The 20,033-nt window shown below is 36.4% G+C and overlaps 1 protein-coding gene across 1 annotated transcript in view; it reads left to right on the forward strand.

Moving 5' to 3' along the window:
• The window catches only part of ST18 (suppression of tumorigenicity 18, zinc finger), a 140,280-nt gene that overhangs the window by 93,403 nt on the left and 26,844 nt on the right, over positions 1–20,033 (forward strand). Inside the window, exons 8-11 of the mRNA XM_004680041.1 lie at positions 3–107; positions 2,394–2,587; positions 4,732–4,943; positions 12,865–13,110. Coding sequence (XP_004680098.1) covers positions 3–107; positions 2,394–2,587; positions 4,732–4,943; positions 12,865–13,110 — 757 coding nt within the window. The remainder of the gene's footprint in view (positions 1–2; positions 108–2,393; positions 2,588–4,731; positions 4,944–12,864; positions 13,111–20,033) is intronic.

Consider the following 20,033-nt stretch of genomic DNA (forward strand, 5'->3'; position numbering starts at 1 on the left):
AGTCTTTCTGGCTGTCCAATTGCTGCAGCTGAAAAATTAGCAATGTCCCAAGACAAAAATCAGCTTGAGTCTCCCAAAGCTGGGCAGTATCCTGATCAAGTTCACAGGTATGACCTTCCTTGATGTTCCTGATACTCTTTCCCCCCAAGCTCCTTGTGAGGTCTCATACCGTCACATGCCAGCACACACCAACTTTTCATTTTTTTTAAGATTTATTTATTTATGCATACAGAACTGGGGTACAGGCCAGAGGTGCGGGAGGTGAGAGGATTCACCAGAGACAGAGTGGGGAGCAGAACAGGCTGACAGAGGGGAACAGCAAGAGGGTCAGGAGAGGTCTGCTGCACCTTGTGGGTCACCTCCAGGGCAGGGGATCGAACCCATGCTGAAGTGGCTTTTAGTTTCTTAGTACTGTGCTTTAACCTGCTGCGCCACCAGGGAGGGCCCGGCTTTTCATTCTTAACTGCCAAGATCCATTTGGGAGGTTGGTTCAAGGAATCATTGTATCACTTAAATGAACTGCTAGACCCTCCAGAAATTTTACTTGAAATTAAGCTCTATGTGATAGTAACATACTGTGGGTCAATAAAGTATATGATAGCATATAGTAATCAAAATTCTGTGTCATTAAGTACAGTCCATCCACTGTCAAGTGAGTTCCCTTATGTTTGGCTTAACCTTGCTGTCTGGAGAAAATGTCATGATAAATCACTCATACTCGGGGGCACAGCTCAGTGGTAGAGCATTTGACTGTATAAATCACTCATACCCACTCAAAATATGTGATGTTACACATTTATCCTTCTGTTCTACATGTGCATATAGTTTTTGGAAACAAAAATTCATTCCATGACTTGATAGCTATTAAAAAAATATTTCCTATTGGTCCTAATTGCTCTCAAGTACTCTTCAATTTCTTGTTTGGGAGATCTCACAAATACCTAAGCAAGAAACCAAATATAATGATAGCGTGAAGGTATATTTTTATTATTAAAAAGGTCACATATGTGGGAAAAGAGATTTCAGATTATAATAGATGACCAAATCTTTATTGTTACTGAGTCATGTAGCCATTAGAAACATTTTCAAATATGGCTTCCCTTCTTATTTGCATCTGTAAATTTAACTCAAAAGTAAAAACTGATATTCAAATCACTGGAGTAAAGAGAATATGTTAAGAGAAGATCCTAAATTAAGATCATGAATTACTAAATAACTGACAATTAAAACTCTTAGAAAATTCTTGGTTGGTATATATTCACTAATTTCTTCCTAACTAGACTATGTATCAAATCTAAAAATGACATTGTTACATTTTGTTCATTTCTTAAAAGCAAATGTTTAGAACATTTATGTAACTTCAGGGGCCTATACCACGGTTAGAAACACAGTAGTGAGAGCTGTTGCTCATTCAAATATTTTTAAGTAGTAGCTGAAAAGTCCTTTTTACCTAATCACAAAATATTGTCAAACACTGGCACTCTGATTTCATGAATGTTTTGGTGGAAAGCAAATGAAAAAATATGTTTTGAGGCTACTTATTTCTGAGAAGTATAATTGTTTATGTTATTCTATTGATAGACCACCGCACCACAATATTTCTCTTTTTCTAGGCAGAAACTGTTGCTGTACAAATATGATGCCCTAGTTTACTCCAAATACAGTAATTTTTAAGGACTATGTCATTCACATTTAGCTTGGATGGGGATGAGTCAATTGAGAAACGAGATCCATCCTTATAATTCAGTAATTTTGCTTTCTTTCTATTACAATGATTGATGGCAGCTTAATAGATAACATATTAAAAACATTGTTGAAAAGATCATTTAAATTAACAAAAACATTCAGAGTGGAATAGAAGAAAGAGGTAAAAAGATGAAGAAAAAGTACACAATTCAAGAATCAAGTTTCTGGTGCCCACATTGACTCTCAGGCATCAGATTCCTGCCAGTTCTGCAGACAGAGATCAGGGCAGTTTCCTCTGGACAGAAAATAATGGTTACAATGGCAACTTTTCACTGCTAATCTGACCAGGAGTTCTAACTAACAGAATATGCAGAACTTGTCAGGCCTAATGGAAGTTACATGGCATTTCGCACTAAGGAGCTCGCTGTGCTCACCGTCACCTGTGCTCACAGATACCAGAACTCAGTCCTCATGGCATCTGAATGAGATGATTAAGAACTGCACATCCACTACCCAAGGGGCAGGCAGTTTGTGGCCTTCCAGTGCCTCCCCGCCACTTGCCCGGTGTAGAGTCCAGCTCTGCCCACACTGAGCTCTCTGCGTGTACCCACAGCCACAACACGTCCTATCTGCTTTAAATTCGGATGCTAATATGCTCGCCAACAGTTTCATCATGTTTCTTTTGAACTGTTCCCCTCTCTCTTCAGGACAAGCTTGGTGAAGCAAATTGAGTTCAATTTCCGATCACAAACCATCTCCTCTCCCAGAGCCACAGTGTCAAAAGAACAAGAGAAGTTTGGAAAAGTACCATTTGATTATGCCAGTTTTGATGCGCAGGTTTTTGGTAAACGTCCCCTTGTACAAACAGGGCAAGGAAGAAAAACACCTCCACTTCCTGAATGTAAGTTTCAAATTCTAAGATTTATTCCAAAATTATGTATCTTGTCTATGTGTGAGATGGGGGCAGGGCATGAATCAAATATATAACATGTGCCTTACTGTTAGAACAGAAATATAGTGTACAATGAAATACTTAATTGTAAGGAAAACAACAATAAGATGATCAGTTACTGATTTTACACTATCATTGCACTGGATTTGGTGACTAGTTAATGGTTTCATTATTCCACAAATATGGAACCATGTTGAACATAAGCATAGTAATTCTAACGATATATTTAATTCACATTGAACTGGAGCGGGGATGAATATATTGACAACTGAAAAAGCTGTTATATCAAAATTGTTGATTCATATTGAAATTACAGAAATTTAATTGGTAAAAATGTTGATATGTTACTTTTAATATCACTCAAATCAGTAAAAGCGTTCAGACTGAAGGTGTGGGGAAATAAGAATCAAATAAGATTTCACTAGAAGATAGTACATGTGGCTACAGAGATATTTACCCACAAATCTAAGAACTGATGTAGAAGCATTTAAAATGTGTTATTACCTAATGCTAACATTCCACATAAACTATTATAAAACTAAAACATGGTTCAACATACAAAATTCGGTGTTTTACTAATATATTTCTTCAAGTTGATTAAAGTCCTTGACTATTCTAATGAAAAGGTAAAAAATAAAATGAATGTTGAGAATAAAATAAGAAATGATTTCTGCACTCTGGTCTTTTAATCATAAAGGGAAAGCAAAAAAATGCTCTATTTTGATTCCTCCATAAACTGAATTTTTTACAACTTTCTACAAACCAATGGAATTCCTTTGATTGCATACCTAGTTACCTAAATTGAGTATTCTCAAGGCCAGATGATGTTTTCTTCACTATATGCTATTGACAACCTATTTCAAAGAACAAAACTGCCTTATAAAACCCAGCAATGTATGAACAGACTTGAAAAGAATTTACCCATCAGTGAGAAGTACATTATACTCCGAAAGATATTTTACACTTTCTTCCCCAAACCAGGTCCCAGTCAGGATAAAAAACCACTGACAATCTGTTAAATTCAGGGAAAAAATTTACACACACAGATGTATGCACACACGATTTTTGTATTTATCTACAAAATTATACAATTTTATTATATATACACAACATACACATACATCCACATATTTTAACTTAGGTGGAAGTAGTTAATAAAAGCATTCTATGTATTCAGATAATGTGAATATTGACTTAAATGTAAAAGATTCAGTGGTGTTTTCTTATTTTTATAATTATGGGAATAATATTTGGTAATATTTCAATTGTTTTTTATGAAAAAGATCAAATATTTTAAATAAACAATATTTATAACATACTAAATATCTAAATGCTTTATGTTATCCTGCATTAAATCTTGGAATAAATGATTTTAACAAATATCCAAAATGAGGAAAAATGTTTAATTCTCTCTCTCAGTAATATCTCAGTATCCACAGCAAAAACAGAAACTCAGCCTTGGTAACTAAATTGCCTTTCTGTTCACCTTGAGAACATTTCCTCTGTCCTTTACTTACCAAGCTTCACCCGACATGCAAAATGCCAGCTCATTAAAGACTCCGCCATCTATTTAGTTCCATCTAGTTAGATGAAGAACAACTTCTACTGGCTTAAGTACAAAACAACCCAGTATATCAAATAAAAAAGTCCAATTCCACGTCTAAGTTGTTATTGTAAAAATAAACATGAAAGCTTACATTTCATTTTTCTAATGGAATTGCCAGTCCTCACAATATGCAAGCCTTAAGTCTCTGTAGTATTTGATGGATTTCATTAACGTGGCTTTTAATGTACAATTTTCACCACAAAGGCTGCCAGTGCACCTGCCCCATAACATAGTCATGGAGTTTTGTCATAAGAAGTACAAAATATTAAGAGAATAGGCATTCTTTCCCAACAATCACATCATTTGATCTGTGAACTTCTGTGAAAACCAATCTGAATAACCTTCATCTACTGTACCAATGGATAATGGATCATGTTTTAATTTATTCTTCAGTTATTTTAATGCACGAAGTTATATCTTTAAAACAAATCTATTTAATGACTGAAACCACGTACATGCAATTGCTAATCAAATCTCTCTTCAACAGCAAAGCATTTTTCAAATCCAGGGAAATTTCCTAATCGACTGCCTAGTGCAGGCGCCCACACACAGAGCCCTTGCCGTGCCAGCTCTTATAGCTACGGTCAATGTAGTGAAGACACCCACATAGCAGCAGCTGCTGCTATCCTGAACCTTTCCACCCGCTGCAGGGAAGCTGCAGACATCCTCTCCAACAAACCACAGAGTCTGCATGCCAAGGTAGGCCAGTCCAAGAGCCTGGAGGGTGGGCCAGCGACTGAACCGTGAGAATAAACTGCCTTTCATGTTCCTAACCACATTCACTACCACGCCGCTCCCCAGCCCTGAAGCACAGCCCTCTTGTCTTAGGAAGAGACTCAAAGAAACATTGACAGAGATGAGCTTGGTGAGATAAGGGAGGAATGAAAGAGTGGCTGTTCTTGACGGCAATGCAGTGAAGTTTGGGAGAATTGAGTAAAGGGGATTGGCTGGGGAGACGTGAAGATTTCAAAGCTATTTCCCTATGGGGGAGTGTTTAGCACTCAAGGAAAGAGGATTGCTGTGAAAATCATTCTGAACAATGGAAAGTTTTGCTGTCTGGAAGCGAAGGAGGGTAGGAAATGTTTGATGGAACAGTGACTTGTGAAACATTTGCAATTTGCTTCATGACATTTTATTATTGCACAAGTTACTATTGTATGACATCCAATCATCTTAGTAAATCCAAAATCAAATTCAGTGATTTATGAAAACACCACATTTCTGAAGCCCATGAAAATGACCATATTTTCCTAATCGGCTCTCCTTCCGACTAGTGAGGAGAACTAGTCACCTGTGTTTCTGATAGCATGACTTATAAAAAACAAAAGTGAAGGTCCCTGTCTTTCATTTTGAGAAGAAGGGTTTATCACACACAGACTGAAGTTTACAGAGTAAACTTCAGTTACTCTTTCTACACAAAGGGTTCGGTTAAAAGACATAATTTCCCTACGTAGATGGCTTAGTCATGTGCAGTAAGGTGCCCAGGCTTATCCGGAGAAGATTTTACTTTTGCATTAAGTCGACATTTCCCTGGGTCAAACGCTAACCCTGAAACTGGGGCGATGGAAGTACATGGCTCTCTTTTTCCCATTAATTGTGCCCATCCCCGGAGTGGTCAGCTGCTCACCTGTGCTGTGCCAGGCTTCAGGAGAGCAGAGAGCATAGTGCCATCGAGCATTTGACAGAAGAATCAGAATTAGCTTCTGGACAAATCTGAGCCAAATAAACCCCAGGAAGAGTTGGTGGCCAAAAACCACTCAAAAACAATTTTTAAACAAATGAGTTTCTTAAACAAAGAAAAATACATCTTTTAAAAATTAGAAAGAAAATGCCAAGCGGTTCAAATCCAAAGGAACTCAGAGCAGAAATTATTTGCATAAATGAATGATTTGAGGTATTTTAAAAATCAACTTCGGTTGTACTTAAATTCATATTTAAAAACTGAATTTACTTCTTTTAAAAGAGATTCTAACAAGTAACTGGTTAGGAGAAATTCTATAGCATCTTCCACTTCAGGTCTTATTTGTTTGTTTAGGTTGTCCTATAAAAATAAAAGTGCCAATATTTTAAGGATTATTGTTAGTTAAATTACTTGAGTACATGGTTTAGAGTAGAGATACCTTCCTCAGAATTCTGTGTTTTAGCCTTCAGAGTCTCTTCGTGACCTATTCATTGCTAAAAAATAAAACAACAAAGCCAAGATTATTAAAATTTAAGGATAATACTTTAGCAGTATATGTTCTTCTCTTTTTAAAACACATTTCTGGTCAGAAAGGTGAGTTAAATTGGCACATTGCAAAATTTCAAGCACTGGACTTCCTGTGAGTGTTCTGACGTTCGTGGTGTGAGCGTGCTCTGTGCCAGGGCAGCCTGTGATCAGACCACATGCCCAGAGTGACAGGATCCACGCACAGCCTAGCCTCCAACTGCCAGTCAAGTCTGAACAGCAGAAGCCAAGCCACTGATATGATGAGGAACATGCAGGAGACAGAAAGTGCACCAATCAAATTGTTTATTTTGCTGGCAGTTTTAAAAATCATTTTTCCGTGAAAATTGTCTCATTTGACATGTGATTGCTAAGTCAGGTAAATATGACCCCTTCCAGTGTCAGTTTGCCAGAGTTCTTCCTTTGGTTTGGTGCACATGTGTGAGCACACTCGGACATTGGCACACAACTGTAACACTGCAGATTTCTAAGTCCTGAGTCTCAGAACTTATCAAACAACAAAAAAATAATCATTGTAGCCAAAAACAAGGCAATAAAACAAAGTAAACAGCCCTGAAAAATAGGTCTGCTATCCAAATACTGCCCCATGTATCCATTCCACTCTGTTTCACTTTACTCTGTGCCTTTTGCATAACAGAGAATTAAGTATAAACACTCTTCCCCTCCACAGTGACTACTATTCTGACCCGGCACTTTAACTTGGTTTTTCCTCCAAAATCTCTGTGGCAAGTTGTTATCTGTTTATTTTTGCCAACTACAATCCATGGACCTCTTGAATTCCTTGTCTAGAAAGAAGAATGTGACATTTTCCCTATTCTTGCCATTTAAACTGAGCATAGAGGCATTTTTGATATACAAAGATAGACTCTGGATGGCGGATTTCTAACCTGAGCAAGCAAATCTTTAAGAGCTGCACTGTCCAGGCCTCCGAGTAGATACCATCACAGACCCTGCCTTCAAGATGCCACTAGGCCAAGCAGGGCAAAGGAAATGTTTTTTTCCATTTCAGATGTGATGTTCCTAATGTCTAGGAGAGAAAGGGACAACTTTACAGGGAATTTGATCAGAAGTTGGGGAAGGGCTGATTTTTTATTTTCCTTTTGCCTCCTTCCTTTCATTGACATGATGAACATCTCTGAACTTGCTTAAAGAGTCCAAGAAGATAGCAAATTAACCATAATGGGCTGTCACATGGGATGACCTTTTTTTTAAAATTAAGTCAAAGGGAACCAATCTTGAAATTTCCTTCCTACCCACTTGTTGGGTTTAATATACTTTTTCTCATCCTATATGCAAACTCACAACTAGCAGGAGATCTGATTTGCAAAATTTCTACTTGTATGAAGATCATGCATAGGCTGTTTTCAGAGGATCAAGAAAACTTTTGAGTGTCTACACACTCTAAAAAGAATAAAGGATATGCCAAAATATATAGAAGTTTCTGAGCATTAGCAGTTGTCTACGCAACACTAAAACGCTTTCATTCTGAACACTGAGCTCAGGCTATCAATGCCCACAATTTCCCAAATTCCAGTGCATTCTATCCTAAAAGTATCATTTAAAGGGGTTTATTTGTTAAAATATAATCTGGCAGGTACATAGCACATGTACACCAGCAAAATGATCTGTTTTAAGTATAGGTTTTAGAAATAAGTGAGAAAGAAAATTAGCAATATCAATACTTTCTGCCTATCATGATGGTTAAAGGTAATGCTGTCTGAAGTGCAACATCTCTTTTAATTCTAGTACTTTCATTGGTTTGAAGATCTTTTATCCTTTATTGAAGGACTTTACTTGACAGTTGCATAAATGTGCATTTGTAAAGCATACATGGACCAAAACTTAAACATCCCCGCTGTAGCCTGAACTGTTCCCACTGAGAACAGTGCAGCAGGTAGACTGGGCTGCAGGTTCTCACTGAGAACCCGGTTTGATTTTTTCAATAGCTTTTCTCTGGCCCTGGAGAACGTGTGCCAGCCATGTGTCAAAGAAACTTCCCATTTTTTCTCCTTCTTCTCATCCTCATCAACAGAGGTAGAAACATACTTCACAGTCTATCTTTATCCTGATCGCTGCTGCTTGCCAAGCTTTCTGTTGCTTGTTTTGGTGTTTTCCCCACCTGCTTAGACAAAGTGGCATATGCACAATGTGCCTTAAAAGAAAACAAAAAATTGACACTTGCTTGAAATGTTTAAAGTTCAAAGTCTGTTTTGTGCTTGAACAGGGCCTAGAAACAACATGCTATCACATCACTGTTCTTTCTGTCGGGTATCAGAAATAGCTTAGTGACTATCAAGATAGACTCCAACAAAAGTAATCTTTTTCAGCAATTTTAACATTGGGACAGACTATACCATATATGTTCTGAGGGATTTGGGGGTCAGAGATTGCAGGAGCCAAATGATACATGTGTAAGTAAATTAAATGTTTACTAACTGATTCTTCAACTCTGTGTATAGTAGTATGGGACATACCTCTCTTGTTACCAAAAAGCCAATCAAATTATTATTATTGTTGTTGTTGTCAGTTAGTGAACACCTACTTCAGGCCACAGACTTTGTCCATATTAATCCATTTTAATTACTAGAAGCTTGAAGCATATATTGTTATTCCATTTGCAACTGAAAAGAAAAAAAAGGGAGAGAGAGAAACAATAGTGCAAATAGAAGGAATTCTCTGTGAGCTGCAGTTGCAACAGTTGGAGTTGAATTTGTGTTGACTCCTGTCTGACTTTTTTTCTTCTTCAAGCTCTTATCATGATGCATAGTCTGTTGGTCCACCACGAGGCTGTCATTAACAAGGATTTCAAGTACTAGCAAAGATTTCTGGGAAAAGGTTATAATTTTAAAGCTAATATCAGTCATGTATTCCTTCCCTGAACCCAATCATTCTATTTATATTGAATGCATTTCATAAGTTTATGCTCTGAATTTCTTTAAGCTGAAGGTGTTAGTTAGAAAGAATAAGATATTTTCATAATAGTCATTTGTTTATTGATTTTATCTCAACTGATTTGAAAACATACTTCAAAAAGTTTAGTTACAGAAAGATCTTCCCCAAACAAAACACTCTGAAGCTAAAATGGAAGAAAAGAAGTCATGAACCACATTACTTATAGCAGAAATCCAGGCTGAGAGAAACCTACTTTTGCACTTCCTTTAGGTCATATCAAAAAAAGGAAAGATGTTAGTGACCTATCTTTTAGCTCTAGAAAACTTGTCCAAAAAAAGGGTGGAGGGTTGTTTTAGTCTATCATTGTTTTAAAAATTAATAATTTTCACAAATCAGAACATTTAAGTTGAAATTATGATTTTGTTCTTACTTCATCTATGAATGAATAATAATGTTCTGTCCAAACAATATAATGTTATTAGTAGCCTGGAAAACATTGGAAGACACTATCCATATCTTTTACTCCAAAGGCAGCAATTTTTTCCTTCTTATTCTTCTTCAGAAAACCAATTTCTATTTTCTTAGTAGTAGGTAAAGTAGGAATGCTACTGCTTTCAGTGATACAATTCTTTTCCATCTTATGACATAATTCTCACATTTATCATTTTACTGCTTGTATAATATGGCATTAAAAGATATATCATCTATTTAAGTTACAATTTCATTGATCTCTTTGGGCAGACATGAGTCATTTCTAATTTAATAGTACATGTGAGTATTATAATGAATAATTAATTATCTCAACCTTCTGTATGACAACTGTTTATAGCATATTTGCTAAATTTTCTTTCACCGAATAACTCCTAAATGTGTAAAATTAGCTCTTTGAAGGCAGGCAGATCTTGCAGACTTAAAATTTTTTTTCTCAAAGATTTTTGACTAAATAAATTTTAAGGAGTACCTGTAGTTAAAAATTACTGAAATCAATAATTTGATGTCACTCCTAATTTGAAAAGTACATGGCATAATGTTAGACCTATCTATAGTTGAATGGTATTAGAGCTATGTCTAGCCTCAAAAAAAAAATTAAAATACAAATTTTAAGGATTAAAATGAGGATCCACAATGACACTTTGAGAAATCACCATGTTAGAAGTCTGGGAGATGGGTGGGGGGTGGTCACGGGGATGGTGGACTGCGTCCTAAAGATATCCTCATTAGGACTATCTCCCCTTCCTCCTGAGGATTCTCCTGCTTTTCTGTCCTGCCATTTGGAGCTGTAACACAAGTGATTTCTAGAAGTGATGTCTGTGGATACTGCTCTGAATCAAAATCCATGCAGTAAATGTGTGATCCACCCATCTATGGGCAGAAAGGGACCTTTCTCTGATACTGTGTGTAATTGTCGATTGCATCTGCGTGCTCACTTAAAGCCCATCTGTACCTTGTTACCCAAACATACTCGCTCCCAGTCAAGTCAGGTGCCCAGAGCAGCCAGCTGGGGCACAAGATATAGAAAAGGATCTTTTTTAAATATTAGGGGTGATTTTTTTTTTAAATCAGCACATGTTTACTCAAGATGTATAATCACACCAACTCTGGAAATCTCTCACTTCTTGAATTTACTATTTAGGTTTTTTTCTGTAGAAAACTAAAACATATATTAGCGTTGTCTTGGAATATTTGATTTTTTTTTTTCAGTGAGATCGAATCTGTACTATTTATGGGTTTGCACTATAAAACTCTGCAGCCCAGTCACATGGCTTCTTTTTCCTAAGCCATCTGTCACAGAGGTCTGGAATTTTATGTGAATGTTGGTTGTGCAGTCTTAACCCAAGTTTTAAATTTTTTTATGAAAAATGTCTGCAACTACAATATTTAGTATTTTACTTTACATTGGCCGTTAAACTTAATTACTGTAGCTGTTTTATTGATACAGTTATATAGAACTATGAGCCAAAAATTGTTTTGATGTTCTCATGGCAGAAGATATTGGTATATCATGGAGAGAGCCACGTGGCTCTGATATGCTTAATATCTTGGATTTTTGTAACTAAGGTTTATTAATGCTGGTATAAAAACGTATTTGTTATTATACAGATGGCATAGGATGTTGTGGTTACTAAGTTATTATCCTGGATAAGCTGTGCTGTCAAATTCAGGGCTTAAAACTATCACAGGAGATTATACTATTTACTAAAAAGGACAGAAAGATATGGCCAAAGCATCTTAGTCCAAATATATTCGAAGTGTATTTACCTCCCAGAAGTATAATAAAGCATATTTATCTTATAGTCTGAGAGGGTGAATATAGGAAATTTACAGGTAAAAGAAGCAAATCGAAGAGGTGGTTTTATTTTCTACATCAGTTCAAGCAGTGAAGCTTTGGCATCCAGCTAGGGGCCTGAGCATCAGTGGCAGCCTCTGGGCAGGGGGATTAAGGGCAGAGATAATGGTGAGTAGAAATAATCCCCTGGGAAGTGGCTGGAAATACTGGGAAGTGACCACGTCTGTTAGTCATCTTTTTTAAGGTATTCAAAGATTTCTGTTTTGTCAGTCAAAAGGAAAAATAGCCGAGAAATTGTCCAGAAGTTAGTTGTGAATTGGTGGATGAGGAAATAAGTACCAGGAAGGTATTCCTTTGACCCCCTTAGGAACCAAAAAAGCTTTTTTCTCCCTACATGCTGAGCTACTACCTGGCAACATGCATCACACCTGACACCATCGAAATCATCCTGTTCTATATATGATGTAGAAAACCCAGAGCATATGGACTTTAATCTAAACAAAACCAAAACAGTAGCCTAACATAGCCCAGGAGAAATGTTGAGAGGTGAAATTGGCTTTAAGCTTCATATCATATCTAGAAAATAGTTGCCTTTATTCTAGGGTTTTTTACTGTTAGAACTTAAACCCGCAACAGTCGTGTGGCCAACTGCTATCTAAAGGCCCCCAACTGAGTTATGGTTTGCACTGTCTGCTCCACTCCACAGGGTAAAATGTCACTTTCATATTAATGTAATATTCCAACAAAAATTATCTTCCAGCTGGTTACTTTTGCATATTTCTCATGTTAGATTAATATTGTGATGGGGTGGTGGGGGAGGGGATAGGAAGTAGTGTTGTGCCTTTTTATAAACTCAAGTGTTAAAGCTTTAAATGATAAATTGGAAGTGATAATTCTACAAATGAGAAAAGAAGGGTAAATGCTAAGTTTAATACATACATAACAGATTTAGCCAATATGTTTGGTATTTGAAACATCTTCCATATTTTAATCTTACTTTATTTAAATCCAGGAACATAGAGCTCACTAATGGCAGTGCTCTTAAAAGTCTGCCTAAGAATTCAGCATTAATCAAAGCAAACCAGAAAGCTAGCTTTGAAATCAGATATACTAGCATAAAAGCTTGCATTTGAAATTATCCCTTAAAAGCTCCACATGGCTAGGCTATAACTGCAAACTGCTTAAATGTTTTTCTGTTTCCTATTGTGTACTAGGGAGCCGAGATAGAAGTGGATGAAAATGGCACATTGGACTTAAGCATGAAAAAAAAACGAACCCTGGACAAAGCTGCACCCTTAACTTCCTCTAACACTTCTATTCCAACTCCTTCCTCTTCCCCATTCAAAACAAGCAGCATTTTGGTCAATGCCGCATTCTATCAGGCTCTCTGTGACCAAGAGGGCTGGGATACGCCTATCAACTATAGCAAAACTCATGGGAAGACAGAGGAGGAGAAAGAGGTATTGTTTCAATCAATAAGTTTAAGACAGAGCATGATTGGAGAGTCATTAGTGTTGTTAGCTTTTCACCCTAAATATATTTTCTCATTCCTGTTTAGATAACATAATTCTTTACCTGGTTTTAGATTTTGGTAAAGTGATGACCTGAAATTTCAGAAGAAATTTCTAAATACATCCAACTTTTGTGTCACTGGTCTAAAATATGATATTAGGGTACATGTTATCCAAATTCATGGCTGAAATTGCGTGCACCACTATAGAGATGATATCATCTACCCCCTTGGGTAGGGCCAACTGTAAGGGGACCAACAGGAATTCCAGCTCACTATTTATTTTCTGAATCAGAAGGTAGAAGAAATTAAATCAGGAACAAGAAGACTCATACCAAACTTCTTTCCTTGGTTTCATGAAAGAGCAGTGCTTACATCGTCATGCACTGAGATATGGTGTCATGAATTTTGGCTGTGTAAGTGCTACCAATTCCAAAGTCAAGAAAATGCATTTGCATATTTAGCTATCCTGGAGGTGGCTTCACCACTGGAAGTCATATGTTGACCATGCAAGAATTCATCTAGTCTTCATCACAATAGCTGAAACACTATCCTGGTCAAATTGGCCATGACTTCCAAAGAATTCATAATTCATTACCAGAATCCTCCACTGTTGAGACTGTATGTAGTTTTATATATATATATATTCCTATTACAGTAAAAATAGTCAGGAAACCTATTGATAGATTTGCCAGGTGCCAGGTTAAAGATATGAAATAGCCATCCTTTTTTTAAAACCTACTGTACCTTTTCCACTTTTTGAAGTTCAGAGAGTTTTCGGGTGGAAAATTGATTTTATTTTAGCACATGCTTTAACATCTTAATTATTAGTCAACATAAACAGCAGGAATAACAAGACTGGAATAATAATAATTATCCCACCCTTCCTCTTTCCTCCTTTCCTTCCTTTCTCCCTTCTCTACTTCCCTCCCTCCATACCTCCCTCCCTCTTTCCCTTCCTCTTTTCCTCCCTCCTTCCCTGCCTCCCTCCCTCCCTCTTTCAATCAGCACACTTTCACTGGCAGCTCCATGTCCAGGAAGTAAAAGAGGACGCAGAACCAAATAAACCACGCTCCTGCCGCACATTTGTTCAGTGTGCTGGAGGACTGACACGTAACTAAGTACACTCATAAGTCAAGTAGCATGACCAGGCACACAGTGTGGAAAGGCAGGTGGTCATGGGTCTCTTGGGGCACCTACAAAGACCCAAAGCAAGCTCTATGTCACCACCATATGCACCATCATGGAGAAAGTTGAGGGGGATCTTATATCAACAGCTTCTGATCAGATTCACAAATACTGATTTCTATTTTATTTGCTTAACTTCAAAAAATTCACCTGAAGTATTTAGGGCTAGTCTAAATAAAGCTATCATGATACTCTTTTAGAAGACCCATTTCTTAAAATAATCTTTGTGACTTTAATAAGTATAAAACTGAAAACAACAAATTATGACTTGATTTGCCTTAGGGGACAACTACAAACCAATAAGCAAGATTCCCTTCATCAATACATTAGCCCCCTGAAAAGCCAGGCTTGTGCAAGTGAAAAGAAGTTACACTTAACTCCCACCTACTTTTACAATCAGAAAGCTGTCAATATTCACTTTTTAAAAAAAAAATGATTTAGTTTTTAATTTTATATATTTTTTACATTATTTGTCATTTTTGTACAATGTGTGCTTTTTCATCTTGGCTGTAGTTCCTGTGGCATTCCCACCTCCAGTTCACCTATGTGCCTTCACCATAGTCCCTTGTCCTCTTTCCACCCTTATTTTGACCCTACTCTCCTATGACCCCCTTACGGATTGTCTCTGGTTTATAGTTGTCTATTGATTTTGATTTGTACTTTACTACAATCACTTCAACTGTGATTCTGTACAACTTGTCTGAAAGGGAAGTAAGGCATGAACTAGGCTGTGGTAGGTGGTTGAGGGTGGGAAACAAAATCATAAGGTCAAAATTATTGACCAGTCCCACTCCATACAACTCAACATTAGGAAAAGTGGAACATCCTTCAATTCACAAGCAGCCAGTCCATTTCCAGTGGGATTAGGGCATATCACTAAAGCACAACCTAATCTTAGTCACAGATCCATGATAGGGATTCAGTAAACCTTCTATGTTACAAGAGGGACAATGGTTTAGAGTGCATAGCAGCTTCTATTCTTGAATGAATTCTGGTAGGATAAAACCCACTCAGTTTGGAAGCATGTTAACCACCTGTGCAGGATAAAATGTAGACAGTGTGTCCCTATCTCATGATTGTGTTATAAACAGACTGCGGTTAGCATGCTCCAGAAATCTTCTTTCTATTCCTACACAGTGTCACACATATGTGTCCGATCCCGAGTTGTAACAAAGCAAAGTTACGTCAAGTTGGTCTTTTGTGTTATTCGATATTTGTTATAATGAGCCCTCAGCATCAATGTCAACATCTCACTGTATTCTGAGACACTTCTCCTATTTGGGGGTCTAGTAAGTACCTCAGGGGTTTCCTTGAGTGTAAATGTTATCATTTAGAGAGTCTTTAAATGAAATCTCATAGAATATATGTTTATTTACATTCTAGCCTCTTATTTTATAACTCCAGAAAAATCTGAATTCACCTTGACAGTGGTATGGATTCAACTGGGCTGTGACAGTGTTTTGATTTTCAGCAAGTTCATGGGGAAGATGGAGTTATTTAAATTAGAGTCCTGCTCTTTTGGGAAGAACTTACCTACTTCAGGTTCCAGAGTACAGACATTTACTGCTACAATTTGCAGCCTAAGTATTCTCAAATCTGGAATATAGATACTATGTCACTAAGAATTTATTGAAGAGCTATTAAGTGTGTTCTTAGAGTCAAAGTGCTTGACCTTGGTTTGAATTAACAAAATATTATTTAAGCTTAATGTTTATTGCCGCAGTTATCTGATGATGGGTGATTTAATGCTTGGGAAAGCTGGTGCTATTGGGGACATACACAGAAGAGTCTCTGAACCAATGTAATTCTCTAAGACAATTTCTCACTACATTCTTTGTGTCTTCATCCACACCAATGTAGTCTATGAGTAGAGAGTCTTTTCATATTTTATCCTGAATATTAAAAATGAGACGTGATCATTAATAGGCATTTGGAAAAAGTAGACTGTATTCAGTGTCCTCATTGGGGACATAACAGAGAACACCACATTCAATAAAAATATAAAGGACTTTTTATATAGTGTTTCATGATCCTGGCAATCCTGAAAAGTAGGATTATCATCAAAGTTTCTAGAGGAGAAAATTGAGGCGCAAGGAGATGAAGTTGCTGATTTAAGTCATTAAGTAATAAGCCTGGGCTCTCCAAATCAAGAGAAAAGAGAAAAAAAATTGAGAGAATAAAAAATGTTGTGATGAGTAGAAAATATTGAGAAAAATTAGAAAGAAAAGAAAACAGTGGTGACGGTTTGCAAGATGTGGTAGAGTTATTGCTGTTCTATGGCACTCAAATGACAGGACCAGACCTTTGACTCAGACCCACAGGCTGTGACCACACAAATCTGTTACAGGGATTGCTTCATGCTTCTCATTTCCAAATGTACTTGACTGGCTGCACCCAGCCCAGGTGATGAATTGTGATTGTTTGAAAGTCAGTTTCTTCCCCAAAACCTCTTGTTTCCTGTAGCCAGCTCTTCTACTTCCTTGTGGCCCAGACTAGGCAGCAGCTCCACTCCAGCCCTGTTCTTCCACAACACGCTGGGGGTGAGCCAGCTGTTGTCAAGGGCTTCACCCTCCAGGAGACAGAGGGATGGACCAAGGGACCTCATGCCTGAGCGAAGCAAAGGTCTCTTGAGACCCTCTGGTCAAGACTGAGAGTAGACTCCACTCCTGAGAGAGGCAAAATGTCAGTGTCTATTGATTAGCAAGAGAGTGCTCTGGAGACCTCTCTGATCATAAGGAAGATTCCCCAAGGTGCAGCAGCTCAGGGTGTATATAAATGTTAAGACAGCAGTTTGAGAACAAAGTAGCTAAACTCTTTGGACTGAAAAAGCAAGGAGTGTGTACTTAGTTAAGGTCCATTGACTGTTGGTAGTTGGGGCACCAACCAGTAGCAGCTTTGTGGTCACCAGGATCCTGACCATCTCTAAGGTGAGGATATCATGGAGGCTGTGTGTCCCCCAGCTCCAGTTTGAACTGGTCTGGTCAAAGGTCTATAATTTTTTTCTTCTGGGTCTGTAACTGCCTTTCCTTCCCAAAGCAGGCAACTTGATAAACTGTGGAAAGATGGCTTAGGGAAAAAAAAAAAAAAAAAAGAGCCAAAGAAATTTATGGCAACAAATCATCAGGTTTTTAACCTCTTCTTTACCAATCCATGGAAATAGAAAAGTTCTTGTAAAATTTTTGTCCTTGTCCTTAAGTCCTGTCCTCTCTTTGTCCTGGGACCCTTCCTGTCTCACTTTAACTACACCCCTCAGGACATACATGTACGAACACAAATGAAAATTGAGTGATTATTTCTAATTCATTGTATCTAGTTCATATGCACAACAGTTGCTTAATTTTGGTGGTAATTTTCAGAAAATATTGTCTCTCTCTCTCAGTGAAATAGCCTGTCCAGATGCCCCCTAAAAAAAAAATCCTGAATCTGGAAAAAACTCAAAATATCTCAAAAGGAAAGTGCTGAGAAATAACTAGGGCTGTCAGTTTCATTCAACTGTCAGTTCTCCAAAGATTTCAGGGCTTAAAATGTTAAAAGTGCCAGATGCTATTATCTGCTATTCATGTTACCATTATGTTCCAGTCTTTACTGAAATCAATATAAACTTCCATCTGTACATTAAAGGAATTTCAGCAGACACATCTACTCTCTAGCACACATATACATGCCACATTCTTTCTGAAATATCTACAGGATAAAAATTATGATCTCCAAAATGATACTTTAAATTTTGAAAAAAAAATAATCATACAAGTGTTCGTGACTAATTTTACATAGGGTACTATTTTGTTTGGTAATTTACCTGAGATAAAGTGCTCCTGTTAAGAGTTAAGAATTCCTTTAGTAGTGGCAACACTTTTAGTGGTGGCTGCCTGTATTTTAGTACATGTGTTTACTGGAGGTTTCCAGGAATAATGTGGTAATCAAAGAAGAAAAAGGTGAAAAGATAAGTATTTCATAATGAAGTGCATATCAAAAGTATTATTTTTAAAAGAAGTTAGAAATTTTCAAAAGGTTATATCCAATAAAATGATCCTATTCATATATTAGCCCGTGTTACTGTGCAAGCCAAATATTATATATTCTGTAAACTTTATTTTTGTTTGCATTTTATCAAGTAACAATTTAAATAATTGATCGTTTCTTTCAAAATCTCCATTCCCTTACCTTCCATATTAAATAGTCAGCAGTCAAGCAATAGCTGATAATCTTTATATGTTCATCCATTAATGTACATGCCTTCTTAGAGATATTTTGCTCTTAATTTTATCACAAATAAAAATGAAATGGTTCCTTAATGGCATGGCATTTTTGTTAAAATTCAGTATCTATACAGAAAAAGGCTTATTCACAGTAATACAATCAGCTTTAAAACATTTGTATCTACATTCAAAAAGTTGAGAAATAATTATTGTGGAAAATATGACCCAGACTGAACCCAGATATTACCAGTTGGAAAGTTTTACAGGGTAAATACCTAAAGTGAAGCAATTCTTAATTATAAGATCTTAAATCTGATAGTTACACTATACTTTCCATCATTTACCTATTTTGCTGTAGATTTCAGTGTAGCAATGATTGCTGTTCTGTTCTGTAGGCAACAGTTATCAAGAACATGTTTCTCTTTATTTTTAAATGATGTATAATTATCTAGTACAGTTATCCCTAGAATTAGAGAGGATTGTTCCTTATACAAAATGGTGGGGTACTTGCATATAACCTATGTAATCCTTTCCTATTCATTAAGTCGTGTCTGAAAGCTTCTCAAAACCTAATACAACATGGATTTTTTTTTGGTAAATGTTTTTTATGCTGTAGTTTTAGGAACAGTGAAGTCTGTCCATACAGTACAGATGTAGCCATCACAGTCCTAAAGACAGTACCATTTTCAATCTTTGGTTGATTTGACAGATTTGGAATCCTGTGGATATGGAGGATTTGATGGTATTTTCAAATAGTTATCAATAAAATAAGAGGGAATACTCAGTACTCTAAATAATATTAAGAAAGAAATTATATCAATCAACTTTTATTAGTTTGTTCTGAAGATAATTTACTTGATATCATTTACCAATACATTGGGTTGTCAGAAAAGTTATAGTATATTTTTTCTATGTTTTTCAAGTAAAAATGAGTCATCATTCATTTGCCACTGCTTGGTCTTATGTAAAATAACTGTATTGTTTTCCAAGTAACTAATGACGGGGAAATGTAAAAATTATATTTTGCTATCACATTTATAGATTACTGGATTTAAATGAATTTATCTCAGAAAATTCCAAATGTTAATTTGTGCACCTTAAATAGAAGGTACAATTGAGAATTAGAGTTTTCTATTAGTAAATATAATTTTAATATTAAATCCAGAGGGTATTATGTTTTAAATATAAAAGCTTAATGGTGAAAGTAAACTAATTATGTGACTAAAAAAATATTTTTTCTGTAAGATAATAAATCACATGATAAATTATATGAAAGGATTAGTTTGTTTTCCTCATGGAATCAATATCAGTATTATGTTTAAATAATGGCCAGGAAAATTAATGATATCCAATAAGTTTCCATCCAATAAGTAAAAATATTATAAGTTAGTAAACGAAGCAACTTAAAAACATGAAGTCATGTGAGAATAAAAATAATCGTCCAGAAAAATTAAACTAAATATCTAAATGACTCTGTTATTACATA

Source organism: Condylura cristata, unplaced genomic scaffold (assembly GCF_000260355.1).
Source record: "Condylura cristata isolate star-nosed mole 26May11 unplaced genomic scaffold, ConCri1.0 scaffold00009, whole genome shotgun sequence".
In the NCBI taxonomy this organism is placed as follows: Eukaryota; Metazoa; Chordata; class Mammalia; order Eulipotyphla; family Talpidae; genus Condylura; species Condylura cristata.